The sequence below is a fragment of the Neodiprion virginianus genome, chromosome 7, assembly GCF_021901495.1.
Source record: "Neodiprion virginianus isolate iyNeoVirg1 chromosome 7, iyNeoVirg1.1, whole genome shotgun sequence".
In the NCBI taxonomy this organism is placed as follows: domain Eukaryota; kingdom Metazoa; phylum Arthropoda; class Insecta; order Hymenoptera; family Diprionidae; genus Neodiprion; species Neodiprion virginianus.
The window spans coordinates 15,647,217-15,661,489 of record NC_060883.1 but is presented as its reverse complement, the minus strand read 5'-3'; the positions used below and the strand labels follow the sequence as shown (position 1 = coordinate 15,661,489).

The 14,273-nt window shown below is 35.9% G+C and overlaps 1 protein-coding gene across 1 annotated transcript in view; it reads right to left on the bottom strand.

The window, feature by feature from the left end:
* LOC124308355 (calpain-A-like) overlaps window positions 1-11,874 on the bottom strand; it is a 45,245-nt gene extending 33,371 nt beyond the window's left edge. Inside the window, exon 1 of the mRNA XM_046770987.1 lies at window positions 11,806-11,874. Coding sequence (XP_046626943.1) covers window positions 11,806-11,859 — 54 coding nt within the window. The 5' untranslated portion in view covers window positions 11,860-11,874. The remainder of the gene's footprint in view (window positions 1-11,805) is intronic.
* Window positions 11,875-14,273: the final 2,399 nt, after the last annotated feature.

Here is a 14,273-nt window from a genome sequence, read left to right as displayed (position 1 = left end):
TCACGCTACAACGGTTTTTCTCCAAACAATTACTCTGGAATTACTTTGGTTCTTTAAAAACATTCCAAATAAAAAAAAGTCACATATTTTTTTCATATAATTATTTTCTGATTTTATTTTAAATTGGTGAAAAAAATTATACGAATTGAAGAGTACTTCTTCCGTTGTGAATAGGGCGTGGAAGTAAATATAACGACAATGCAAACGTCAGAATCAAAGTGCATCAAATAATAATGTACAAACGTATACGTGTACAGAATCATCGAGCATTCCAGAGTATATGAAACCAACGTAATGTCCAAATTCTAGAGAATTTCATTGGTTTCTTTATCAAGATGACGATTAGTTGTAGGCAAAAGTGGAAATTTTTTATCGCCTTCATACCAAAATATAATAAAAAAAGGAAATAAAAAGTCGTGTTTTTGTTGTGAAAATTTTACTTTTAAAAATGTATGTTAAATAACATCACAATCTTTCTGATCACCTGAAACATTTTTACGACGACATAGCGAAAATATTTTTATGTAATATTGTTGAGATGTTTCTGAAGCATGAGCGTGACATAAATTCCCGGTAACTCATATCGTTACACTCGACTGCGTTGTTTTGAGTTCCATTTCAGGTTTAAATCAGTATTATAATTTTGTGCAACGCAGTATAACATGAATAACTTCATGTTTGCCCGGTACATTTAAATGGGTATACTCGACTGGGTTGTATTGTGATGTCTTTTCTTTAATCGTAAGCACGTTTAAATTAGCAATGTTATCTTGTGTGACAAATTATATATAAATCAACTTACAAAAGCGATAAAATCATTGAAAACATTACATCATATTTTTTCCTATACTTAGCCAACGGAAAACAATATTTCAGTCACCCATAAAAAAAAAAATGTTTTTAACTGAATCCGGGCCCATAACGAAATTCAAAATATCATTTTTCTTTTTTGATATCGATGCAAGAGTATTTTCTCAAATTTTAAATCGAAAGACGCATAGTTTTTCTGAAATATAAAAAACTAAGGTCGCTTTTTTCATCAACTTTCAGAAATGACTATACTTTAACTGGTGTTGAGAGGGTCAGCAGAAAAACAGCGTTCAGTATGAGACAAGTTCCTATTTTCTCGAAAAGTGATAGTAGTTTTACCTTAATCTGAATCAGAAAAGTTGTGTAACTAGGGTGTGAGATTAAAAGAGAAAGCTGAATTAGTACTGAAAAACTTGATCCGGATTTTTTTTTTTGCTTTTATCAATGACAAGAAATTGGCAAGAGAGAAAAGAAATTTCAGTCAAGATGATGCGTGATGAAAATTGTCTAGTGAGAGGTTTATCATATTCTCCTTAACTTCAGCACTCGGGAAAAATACGGAACGGTAAGATGAGAAACTGCTCCACACGTCACACGTTATTGGCACGAATATGACGAATTATTTATATCGCAATACATCAAAACCGTCACCGGAAAATTATGCATATTATGCCTGGTCTACACGCTATGATTATGCTGGACGGTGCGATAATCAAGGTACGATTATTACAGGATTTGCCACAGTTTTACAATTGTACCAATCATGTTGTGAAAAAAGATCCAGACGTCGAAAATCTCGGCTCGAAAAAAAATCCTACCTCCTCTTGAATCTAGAACACGGTCCTATAAACAGGTCTGGGCACTCCGGCTGTAGAACCGTGCTTGAAAATGAAGCCGATGTTGTGAATTTTCGCCGCTAGCGCTGGTGAGGGAGAGGCCTACTTAGTACGCATACATCGGCCACGGGGATGGCAGCGCTCCGGTCTTTGGTGCATAAATTGAGAAACACAGGCTTCAAGACGGTCACGCTGCGTTATATAGGAAGGGGCTTGGAGTGAGACCCTGACCTGTCTATAAGACCGTGATCTAGAACGACGACTAACCTCTAACCTCTGTTTACACGCTGTGTTCGTATGAAGCGTTGTTGTTGTGTGCACGCAAAACCATTGAGTAGAAGGGGATGAATCTCCCTCGGATTTCGCTAACGGTAAGTGGTCCCATTTTTCGGGGAAAAAACCGTTATTTTCCGACCGGCGGAAACATTCAAATAGATTTAGGTTGCAATACAGAATTCATAAGATTTATGGAAAAAGACAACATAGAACGCTACCGGTATTGCAATACGCAACGATATTACGTATAATCTTATAATTTAATAAATATGTCAACCTTTCGTTTACCCATTATTCCGATAATTGTAAAAAAAAGTTTCTTACTACGAAATGCGCAACTTTATGCATGAATATCGTGAAATTTATTAGAATTCGTGTAACGTGCAACTGGTGACAACAACTCGAATTAGGAGGTGGAATGTGTATCTATACTTGGCTCAAAAGAGCGAATGAAAATAAATTTGCGTTGATCAGAAAAATTAATTTAATTTAGAATCGATAATTAAAAATACAGTTAGGTATGTAAAATGTACTTGTGAAAGCAGCATAGTTATTTAAGTGTAATATGCTTTACTTTATATTCATATGCTAGGTGAGTCTAGACTGCTCTCGTAGCAGTCTGAGTGTTTGTTTTTTTTTTTTTTTTTTTTTTATGTATAGCATCAAAATAGCATCGGGCAATCACGAATGTTTTACCCGTTGTTTATTTAATTGATAAAAAGTTTCATTCGTCAACAGTTCATATGACCTGACGCAACTACGATGCAACCTTCTTTAGTGCGGATGCGCAAAACGTTCCAAGTTCGATGTAAATCGATACGCTTATGTGCAGTGATAGTCGGGGAATGTCAGGAACATTAAGATACTTCCATATTATGACACAGTGAGGTTAGCCACACGTGCGTTTTCACGCTACGATTATGTTGGTATGATTATGTCGACCAATCATAATACGCACGTGCAACTGCATTACGTCTTATATTTTATTCGATGACTTTAGTCACATTCGCTGTGAATGCGAACGTGAAAAATGATACCGATCAAACTACGTGAAATCGCAAGTTCGGACAGAGTGGGATTGCGATAAATTCAAAATATCTACAAATTCATTTTTTTAACGTTACTCTCACTTACGCCACATCGTATTGCCGTGTGATTGTATAATAGTTAGTGAATTTTTACTGTGTTACGAAAATATTTCGCCATTGTTATACTTTTCAAAACATTTAAAGTATATCATTCTGACTACCGTGCATTGTTGGGCGAATTTCTAATTAAACCACCACACCACGATAATGGGCAGAAAATTGTGTGTATTCCCGTTATTTTTTTTAAGGAAACGATGATAAGATATATATTTATAAACTAAACGTTGCGGTCTGTAGCACCACGTAGCGAAAAGTTAATGTCTCAAAAATTAACAAAATGGCGGACTACCACATTTTTTTCAAATATTGCGGAAAAAGTGAGTTGTAAAAAAAAAGTATAGAAGTGGGCCTGTGGTAAACAATTTCCCACGTGCTGCCATAGAGACTAGCTTTTCGTAGAATAGATATGACACGCCCCGTACAAATTAAAGGTATAGTTTTTTTTTATTTGCTGTCAACCAGGTTGAAAAATGTAGTTTTGAGAAAAACGCGTTCAAAGTTTTAGTGATGGATAATTCATACGTGAACCTAAATTTATTAACTCACCGATTCTGACGTCTAATGCCTTCGATACATTCATGAGGCCCATGTAACCAGCGTTGAATAGTATAGAAGCAATATATTATCAGCGACAGTTTCCAAATAATGGAGTTTAAACTCCACAGTCACGTGCTCGAAACGGTTTCACAGAAAATGCTTCATTTCCCTCAGTTTTACGAATTTCTTCATAAAATCTGGAGAGGCACTCTTGGAACATGCATCTTTAGGAAAAAAAAAAAAAAAAAACGCAAGATTTCGCATTTTTATCGTGGTATTGTGCCTCAATTAAATACAGATTACAAATTATAATTTCAATTTCTATTTGAAAACGAAATCAATCAGAGAGTAATTTACATTATTGAAATGAAATCGGTTGCAAATTATTATTCCAATTTACCGTTGAAGCCAGAATCAAGTACAAGTTAGAAAATTAATTTATAATTGAAACGAAATCTATTCCACCGTAGATCGGAATATCCGTATTTGTAATGAGGCTGAAGTTAGTAACTTTATTGTAATGATTTACTTTGCGAGAAAATTGTTATTTCACAATTGCAGGGATGTCTGAAATGCAATAAATCGTCGTAAAACAAAACTTATTCATATTTTGAAGACTCAGCTACTTCAAAGTCACTATAAACTTGCAGAATAGTAAATTTTCTTCCTCAATGTTTCAGCCTCATTATTCGTTTCATATGTAGTCGAGTGAACCACATCTGATCATTACCACTCATACGTGTTAGAAATGGTTCGAAATAAGTAGTTTGAAAATCATAATTTGTTTGAAAAATATGTCAATTATTTCTGAAAATTGATTTCGTTTCGATTATAAATTACTTTCGAATTTGTAATTTGAATGTAATTAGGTTCTGTCCAAAACTGCTACGGCTGTGTGATTTTTATCGACAGTGGTAATTATTCTCTGGTCCATACAACATGACGGACCAAAAATGAAAAAGTCAACGAAAGGGGGACGTACCACTTTGATGTTACGAAGTGACGGTAATATACGTCTAATTTCTGCAACCTTTTTCGCGAAAAACTCGAGTCCTGAATATCCTTCTTGATTCTCATTATCATTATCATTATCTTCGTATGACCTAATGGGGTAGGATTCATCATTGTCATAATCGTTGCCTATCACAAACGAACTGAACCGCAATTTAAACGAAACAATTCTTCACTATTGAGAATAACTATTCATTTATTGTCGTAGATTGTACCGTTTACTCACCAGTGCATGGCAAGTGTTTATTTTGAAATTATAGGTATGGTTACCGAATCGATGGCACGGTTGAATGGTTTTGTGTGTAATTGCTCGACGTGACAGTCGTTTATCGCTAGGTGTACAGGAAGAGCGTAAACTCCGCTATCAACCAAATTAACTGCGCTCGACGGACCGCGATAAGCGTGAAACGCGAGCGTGCGTCACGTTTCATCCGATCGCAGACCGGCCGTGATGCGGTCACATCTGATTCATTACGAACTCGTACTACTTAAATTATAATTATAACGTAACGCTATTGTGCAACTTTTATCAGGCGAAAACATGGCTAAAATTCACATTTGGCTCTGGGAACAGCCTGAGCCATATCTATTGGATAACCGCACCATGTAAGGTTTGAAAAATTATCGTCAGTCGCACGAATTTGCATGACGGAATTTTTAGAGGGGCCAAAAATGCTTCCGGTGTCCCTCAGCTACTCTCTATATGTGTGCCATAAGAGTCAAGAGTATTCGTGATAACGGCCTTTGTTTGACAGGCTACTTTCCAGGTTCAAATTGATCGTTATCACCTGGGCGGTTCTTAGTTCTCACGGTCACCGCAGCACGAATTGGCGCTTATGGTCGGGCGCAAGGCAATCTCAGTAGGATTCCGACAATATTAATTGAAAAAAAGCGCATTATCCATAAGCGCAATAATGGGCAATGCATCGAAACTAGGATTTGTAGTTACTTGAATAAATGACAATGGTTGATAGCACAATTGGTAATTACCAAAGCATTCATTAATTGATTCGAGTTGCATTAACCATCACAGTAAAACCTCGATTATCCGAACCAATTGGGACCAAGAATAGTTCGGATAATCGAAACGTGGGTTTTTCGGACGAGATCATGAACACCACCTTTTTTACATAAAAACATTACATACATATCGATTAAAATTTGGCATACGTATTGACGACTGAAAAAAGTCGAATAGCTTTTTTTATATTTTTTTTTATAAAATCGTCAATTTTATATTGACGAACGGCTGTAGCGCGTTTTTGCATGCCCGCAATTCTCGCAAAGATACATTGTTGCTCACGGCGGTGGCAGCGAGCAAAAATGTATCTTTCGCGCCGACTTTCGGACAACTGAGTGTTCGGATAAACCAAACCGCCGTTCGGATAATTGAGGGTTCGGATGATCGAGGTTCGGATAATCGAGGTTCTACTGTACTAAATCAATGAGTAATTTATTTAAATTGCATTACCCATTACTGGTATACTGAATAATACACCGAGACATTATTAGTTACCCAAATAATGCATAATGGGTAAAAATTGCATTATTCATTGAATATGTAATGAATAATGCAACGATGCCCCATTATAAATTGTCGTAAAAATCAAAATAAAAAAAAATGCATTAATCGTTGCAAAATTAATGAGTAATGAAACGGACAGTACAATAATAAAATAATGTATTTTTCATAACCCTGAATCTGACCAGCTGATCGCAATTTATACCCAAAATGATTATAAACTTTATTTTTATTTTCCTGGCGTGAAAATGGTGTATATAAAATTACATTTTATTCATAATTATTTTCAGAAACGTTCACTGCAGATATACTTATATCCTCAGTCAACGCAAAATGAGAGGTCATCAACTGGGCACTTTTTAGTTCGCGCAGTCACCGCAGCACGAAGTGGCGCTTATGGTTGAGCACAATGCAACCTCACCGGCTGATCACTATTTCTACCCAAAATTATTATTAATTCTACTTTCATTTTCCTGGCCTAAGAATGGCACGAATAGAATTATGTTTTGCTTATAATTATATCCGGAATAGGAGGCATCTCTCACCGATGGACATTACTGCCCGCAAAATTCATAAAATACGAAAATGGTGATGCGTATTGGCAAAACATATATTTTTCATAAATAACAAAATACTAATTCAACGTACAAGAGAAAGAAATTGACTGTTTACATTTGGGCCCGATTCCATTTATTTGTTTATTGAATAAACGAGAAATTCAAAAAAGATGATTCGCTTAGGAAGGGCGGGCCTGTTGCAAAATAAATCTCTCCTTCAGTAGCCACTTGCCCGCATTGAAAGTCGGCTTACAATTAGTTCAGTTCAGTGCGCGTTCATAGTAAATACGACACAAATGTACTGGTCCAGGATAGTTAGTTCGAAAAGTACGAGATATCTACAAAATGGATGGGCCAGCCAAATTTTTTAGGATAAGTGCAGGGTCATCAGAGATGCCTAAATCCGTCGGATTCCAACAAAATTTCCTGGTGCTCCGTCCGCCATCTTGAAAAACGGAAAATCGTCGATATCTTTGCTCCTACTGGTTGAATTTGCGTTTATTTTTACAGTTTTGTAGGAAAAAATATTGTCCATAAATTTTGTTGGAAGAATCTTCCAATATCGGTGAAAGAAAAAACGTTACAATAAAAAAAGTTCTATTAATTCATGGTTACGATTGTTTCTTGTCATATCGCCCCTTCTGATTCTATCCAAAAATTAAAAAAAAAAAAAACTTCTAGAGGACTCAATTTCCAAAAATTTTTACATAAATTGTATTGCGATAACTCAAACATTACCTGACATAGAAAGCGTCAAAGTTGTCTTTTTCCGTAATAACTGAAAAGAATCCGAACGCAACTGAGTACGGTCAAAGTCCCCACAATTTAGCTAGTCGCGACTGGCACGTTCCCATATTTTCATTTTCTCCTTCAGCCCCCACTCGAAACTACCGACAGTGTGAAGGTCACCAAATTGAAATACGGAAACGGTCAAAATATGGGAAGTTAAATTATGGGAACTTTGACTGTACTCAATTGCGTTCGGATTTTGTTCAGTTATCATGAACAAAGACAACTTTGACGCATTCTATCTCAGGTAATATTTGAGTTATCGCAATATAATTCATGAAAATATTGTTTGAAATTGAGTCCTCTACAATTTTCATTGAAATAATTTTTCGATAAAATTAAAAGGGGGCAATAAACAATAGTATCCATAAATTAATGGCACTTTTTTTATTGTAACTTTTTTTCTTTCACAGATATTGAAAAATTCCTTCAACAAAAGTTGTGGAGAATATTTTATCCGACAAAACTAAAAAAAAAAACGCAAATCCAATCAGTAGGAGCCGAGATATCGAAGATTACCTATTTTTCAAGATTGGCGGACGAAGCACCAGGACATTTTATTGGATTCCGGCGGATTTAGGCATCTCCAATGACCCTCTATTTGTTCTAAAAAAATTTGGCATGCCCATCCAATTTGTCATGTTCAAACCCAACTATCCTGGACTATACTGAGTTTCCGCGTGCTTGTGACCAAAATAAAAAATGTTTGCGGGAACTGAACACGTTTAAAATAAAAAATTTTTATAGTTCGCTTGTACTTTTAAAAATCATTGAAGACGTGAAAACATTAGACATAACCTCTGAACTGGCAGCTACTAGCCACCGACCCTTCAATAAGATCATAAGAGGAAGTTCCAGTCAATTTTGACAAAAATTGAACATATCTTCGCAATGATGCGTTTACTATGATTTTAGAATAATGGAATCTAACAGTCACGAAAATCATCGAAATCGTGAAGTAATGAAGTTTCGTGTGCACGTCTCACTTATTTTGACCATTCTGCAAGCCTACGCATCACCGCACCGGTGCAATTCAACCGATGATAGCCCCATTCTATGTTCAACCCCGAACAGTGTATATATGCAAGAATAATTGGGTTTCATGTAATAATTGCACCGCGAAGAAGAACTTGCAATTGCGGGTAATTGAAGCATGATGTTACAGAATTTCCGACTCATGATAAAGGCTGTGTAAATGACAGTTTTGAGGCTGTGACAATTGACCGTCAGAGCACGCCACAGTCAAATTCGAGAAATGGACAAGAAATACCGACAGATCTTATTGTTAGAATTTTCAAGTCATTTAGAATTTTGAGATGATAGAGTTCTGATAGTGAAGCGCCTCTTGTTAGAACTTCCATAACTGAGAATAATTTAGACGGAGTGCCAAATTATTTAAACGTCATAACAAAACTTTAAGCTCTTCCAGTAGCGCAAAGATTAACATAGATCAGGAACAGTATCTAAAAATACTGACGGCAAATTTAGTTTCTTTTATTTTCTTTAACCCTCCGCCGGCTATCCATGACGATGTCGTCATCGGCTATTTTTAACCCACTTAGGAGTATCCGAAAATTCCCAAAAATTTCAGGGAACCAGTTTTGGGTCTCATCTCAATATTCCAAAATGTTCGACCAATCAAGAAATGGAAGTTTATAAACAATGCAAAACGACTAATCCCGACCATTTCACTAAAAAATCGATATCTTGAACCCAAATTTCTATTAAGAAAAAATATTCTGGGGATTTATTCTTGATACTATGGTCTTTCAAAAAAACCTGCTCACATTGGGCTCTATTCCAAAAAAACTATTTATATCACCACCTGAAAATGGGCTACTGCGAAGGGAGAAGTTTCTCATAAAATTGAAGTATTTCTGAAAACACAATGTATTTATCGCAAAAATATGTAATTGATTATTGGAAAAATGAATATCGACATGTTATATGACGGTTCAGACTCGCTTCGTTCGTGCGAACAACCTCTAGCAAGGTGAAAAAACAGTTCGCACAACAGTGTCATAACATACAATTTAGGTAAACTTTATAAATAGGGTCAGGAACTCTGATTTTCAACGAGAAAATGTGGATTTTATATGTGTCTCAAAAGTCGAAAAAACTGACGCCGCCAGCTATAGGTGACGAATTCGTTCACTTTCAAGCTTCGAACGGTCGCCCGGTCGTAACTTCGCAAGGTCCTGACGCATACTAACGTGTTTGTTCGTGTAGCGTATCCACCATGAAGTTTTTTTAGGTGCGAGGCTCAAGCTGCATCCACCTTACCTCCCCCTCCCGAGATACCAGGACGTGCCGAAGTCAGATATGACGATGTCGTCATGGATAGCCGGCGGAGGGTTAAATTATATCGAGGCAATTTCTTTATTTTCTTCTGTTACTGGTATTCTTTAATTGATTAAAAAGTTTTGTTGAACGAATCTACCTTTTTGTCCGACAGAGTACATATAAAATTCCATCTTTATTTTCGGTCAGAATAGCAGACGGTAAGGAAGATCTCCGTAAATTGATCGGCTCTGGTTTAAAACACCCGAGTCCGGGGAGGCTGCTGGACAATTCCAAAGCAGACAGACATCCACGGCTTAAAGACTCTTAGCCTTAGGTTAACTTTCGTTTAAAATCTAATTTGTAAGCACATTATCCACGGTGGCATTACCTGGTTCAGGAGGGAAGCGGCTCTCGCTTGAAAACATTGTATTGAAGTTAGTAATGTTATCATAACAATTTGTGCCGAGGGAAAACAGTTATATCACGATTCTGGAACTGTATAAAATTCAGTAGATAAACCGGAATAACATAAAACACATTCATAGTTCGGAATCTTTATTCTTTGAAAGTCGTTATAAAATTAGGAAAGTAGTGATTGTTTACTCAATGTTTCGTTACGATACTGTTACTAACTCTAACTCGTCTCTTCTAAAAGGAGCTCTTGCTTAGAAACTTCGAATCTCCGAAAATCGCGCTCTGACTTCAAACCCCGAGTCTGCGAGGCGCATATTTAACTAGCGTAGGCTTTTTTTCGGTTCGGCTAACCCGATCCTTATTCTTTACCATCTAAGAGGAGGCCGTTTATGTCATTTATCTTAATCTTTATCTCACACGGTAAAGCCACTCACAATACCGTGACGATTTCATACCGCCAAGTAGGCTCCGAAAATCCGCACACATCATACTATAGCATTCTTTTAAACGTCAAAGGAAAAAACGCGAAAGTTATATCTGAGTCTATTTTTACTTTATAGGTATAAAGAAATATATCCTAACCGACTCCACAATGCTCATTGTTAGTTAGTGGTTAATTTATGGAAGACAAATACTCCCCGAATTTTATGGTTTCAGATCCAGGGTTTTTGGCTGACATAAGGAGGCAGTTTTCTACATTCTAACTCTCAGGGGGGTGAAAGAGGTAAAATGGGGTTTCATGGATTCCTCACATTTTTCCGCTCAAAGAGATATTGATTTGATTTTTGCTCAGAAAGGTTACCTAAACGGAAGCTTGAATACAGATCTAAGCATTTTCGGTTGGTCATTTCCTGAAGAAGCGAATCGTTAGGTACATTAACATCAAGTATTTCACTTTCATACATAATTGCGATTTTCATTACTTCGTCGACAAAACAAGTCGATTTTGTGTCAAAATGTACAAAGAATAAAGTGGCACGTATGAAGTAATCAATGTTCCTAACCTAAGTTTCCATCTCTCTCGCACAGTCGGAATCCCTCGATAGCAGCGACACTCGTGGTCACTAGGCGAAACGGCCGGTGCTTCAATGAGAGGACATACCCCCACCACCAGAGTTTCCAGACCTGTGTGTAAGACCGTGGGCATAGACTTGCAGTTTTGGTCAATTCTTATTACGAGGATAGCGACTTTTGATTTTCTTTTTCAAATGAGTGCCAATGAAATTTTAAATAATTCAATACATTACAAATACGGGGCCATCATCCTTTGACATTCTTCACCAATAGCGTATATTCCACTTCTCTTATTGTTGGAAACATTGATTGAAAGAAAAAGACAAGCGAAAAACAGACGAAAAAACATGGAGTAAGAAGGTAGTGTGAGCTGACAATATGAAAAAAAGCACACTCCAAAATCAAACATGTACGTACACATAATCAATTATTCGCGAAACTATGGACTGACTAATATTACAGCAGTCTTTAGTTTATGCAACCGCCACTACGTGTCGCTGCTACAAGTTTATCCTTAATATAAACAAGAAAAAAAAAACCGCCACCGACAACGGTAGCTATATTTATATAAATATTGATAAAATTCAGTTTTTTATTTTACATTTTACATCCACTTTTTTAGCGACCTGACGAACAAACTCTGGCTCACTGACCACTTCCATGTTCCACCCGTAACTCATCTTGCGCATATTTTATCCAAACTAATCACTTGTTTAAATTCAAATTCAACCAATGTTTGTAGTTTATAATTATACTCCTGTAATTCACTTAAATGCCTTTGCATCAATCTCTGCCTTCGTTTAGGATATATATTTTACAATTCACCAGCTAATTCACAATCAGTGTAATTTTTACGAATCCGTTTTCACCTCATTTGTCCAATTATTAATCAGCATCGTAACATCTTGAAATAAATGCTACAAATTTTAGTTTTTTTGTAGAAGCTTAAACTTTTCCTATGCATCTATCATCGTGCTCTTTCTGAAGTCACTTTGGTACTGTAAAATTAGGTCATCATTGTGGTTTACATTTCGGAATACGAATGAATACTGACTTATTCATGGAATAGCTTTCCGTTCGACAATAGACAGACGGATATTCAAATCTACTATTACCCACGTTTACCTAAACCGACAAGATGCCATCAATTTGATTGCTTATATGTAAAATAAAATAGGTATACTTTGACATGTACCAAAAATACACATCACATGATGTTTTCTTTACATTTTAATACAATTAGTACACCAAAGATAGATAGTAATCGCTCATATATGAAACATTGTAGGGATTTCATCGACGTAATAAGAGAGAAACAGACGGTGCAAAGTCGAATTTTTTACACAGTGTCTTATGAGAATACTGCTGTGGAACGCTTTTGTTTGAAAAATAAACGTAAGTATTTCGTATTTAAGAAAAAAATATACATCTGCAGTATATTCTACAGTTGTGCTGATTTAAAATATTAGGATAAAACATGAGACCGTCGAGTTTATTAGAGCGATTTTTCTACAATAAAGAGGTTACGATGTCCATCCTAGATTGAAAAATTCGGGATAATCGTAAATACAGGACGATTAATGAAAGTAATAATTATCTCCGAGATAACAACGTTGTTTAGAACTCTTTTTAAATAAGATGCGACGCAGTTTGGAAAGGAAAAGACAAGTTTTCGGTTTATCAAGGATATCTTTTTCTAACCGGTTCAAGATTAGGATACTACTAAATTTACTACCTACGCAAGAAATAGAAGCGAACCAAAATGTGTAGAAAAAGAAACCATTGGTGCATGTAACAGTTTGTTGTTGACGAAATATCACGGAGAAGAAGGATAACCAATATATGGAAAATTACTCGAACACGCAATCGCGATTATTCGCGGTAAATGAATTTTTCACCTCGGTTTTTTTCAACTTTCTGCTCAGGGAGACATGAAAATCTTTTGGTTGCCTAGGCTCCATGATGCGCACGACTTTGAGTAAGAATAGTTAACCAATTCCAGCTAGACTCTAATGAAAGGAGTTAATGGAGGGCTAAATGAGCTCTCTCAAAGTCTGCTTGAACAAGGTTATTATTAAATTTTCGACTATGAAATTAGCATCATCCGCAATTCAATTCGGGACATGAATGTAGTTTAACCATACTTTGATGGCTTGCTTTCATCGATTAGAATTGGTAGCCACATTTTCATCAGTAATGAAAAGCTGACAATAACTTATTGTTCGAAATTCCTGAAGAACGCCGTTTTCCCGAAGTTGATGAGCTTTGCGTTTAAGAAACCGTTATCGAAACTTTGAATGTATAATGTTGATCACGATTTTACAAATTGGGATGTTTCACCGAATTACATGCGAAGATCAATACACGAAGATGGTTGAGAGGATTTGGTAAAAATCCCAGAAACTCAACCTCGTCATTGCAACGATAGTTGAAAAAAAAAATGTCCTTCAGAAGTCGATTTTTTGGATGCGGAATGTTTCGCGCTATAGTAAATATTTTTAAAATATTTGAAAAAAATTTTTTTATGGCCCAAGTATCTTTCAAAATGACAAATTTTGTCATTAGGACTTTTGAACCGGACTATACAGATTTCTGACTTACGCTGGTTGAATGAAAGAAATAAAAAAACAATCGAAAATGGACATTGAGAAAAATTTCGTATATTATATTTACAACGACTGATCGAATTTTTTTAGAATGACAAGAAAATGTGCAGGTACAAGTATAATTATTTAATGCGACTATAGTTAGTTGATACTACTTTTCCTGGTTATTGCAACGTCATCTGCTAGTTCAGCTTGCTACATTTTTTCAGTCGAGCTCTATAATTCATTTTTGCACTTACACTATATTATTACAAAAGTTATAAGAAAATATAGTACACCAGTGACCATCACCGAAAAGAATATTGACGTACTAGATTTTCTGGTTACCGCTAGTCTACTCATTTTCGTGTTTTGCTCAGAACTATTCATGTTCTTTGTTCATTTTTTGTGGTGAAAATGAAAATAGCTATCGATTGTACAGTAACCGTAACTAGAAATTTTTATCGGTGCAATAGTTCAGAAGTTCTGTA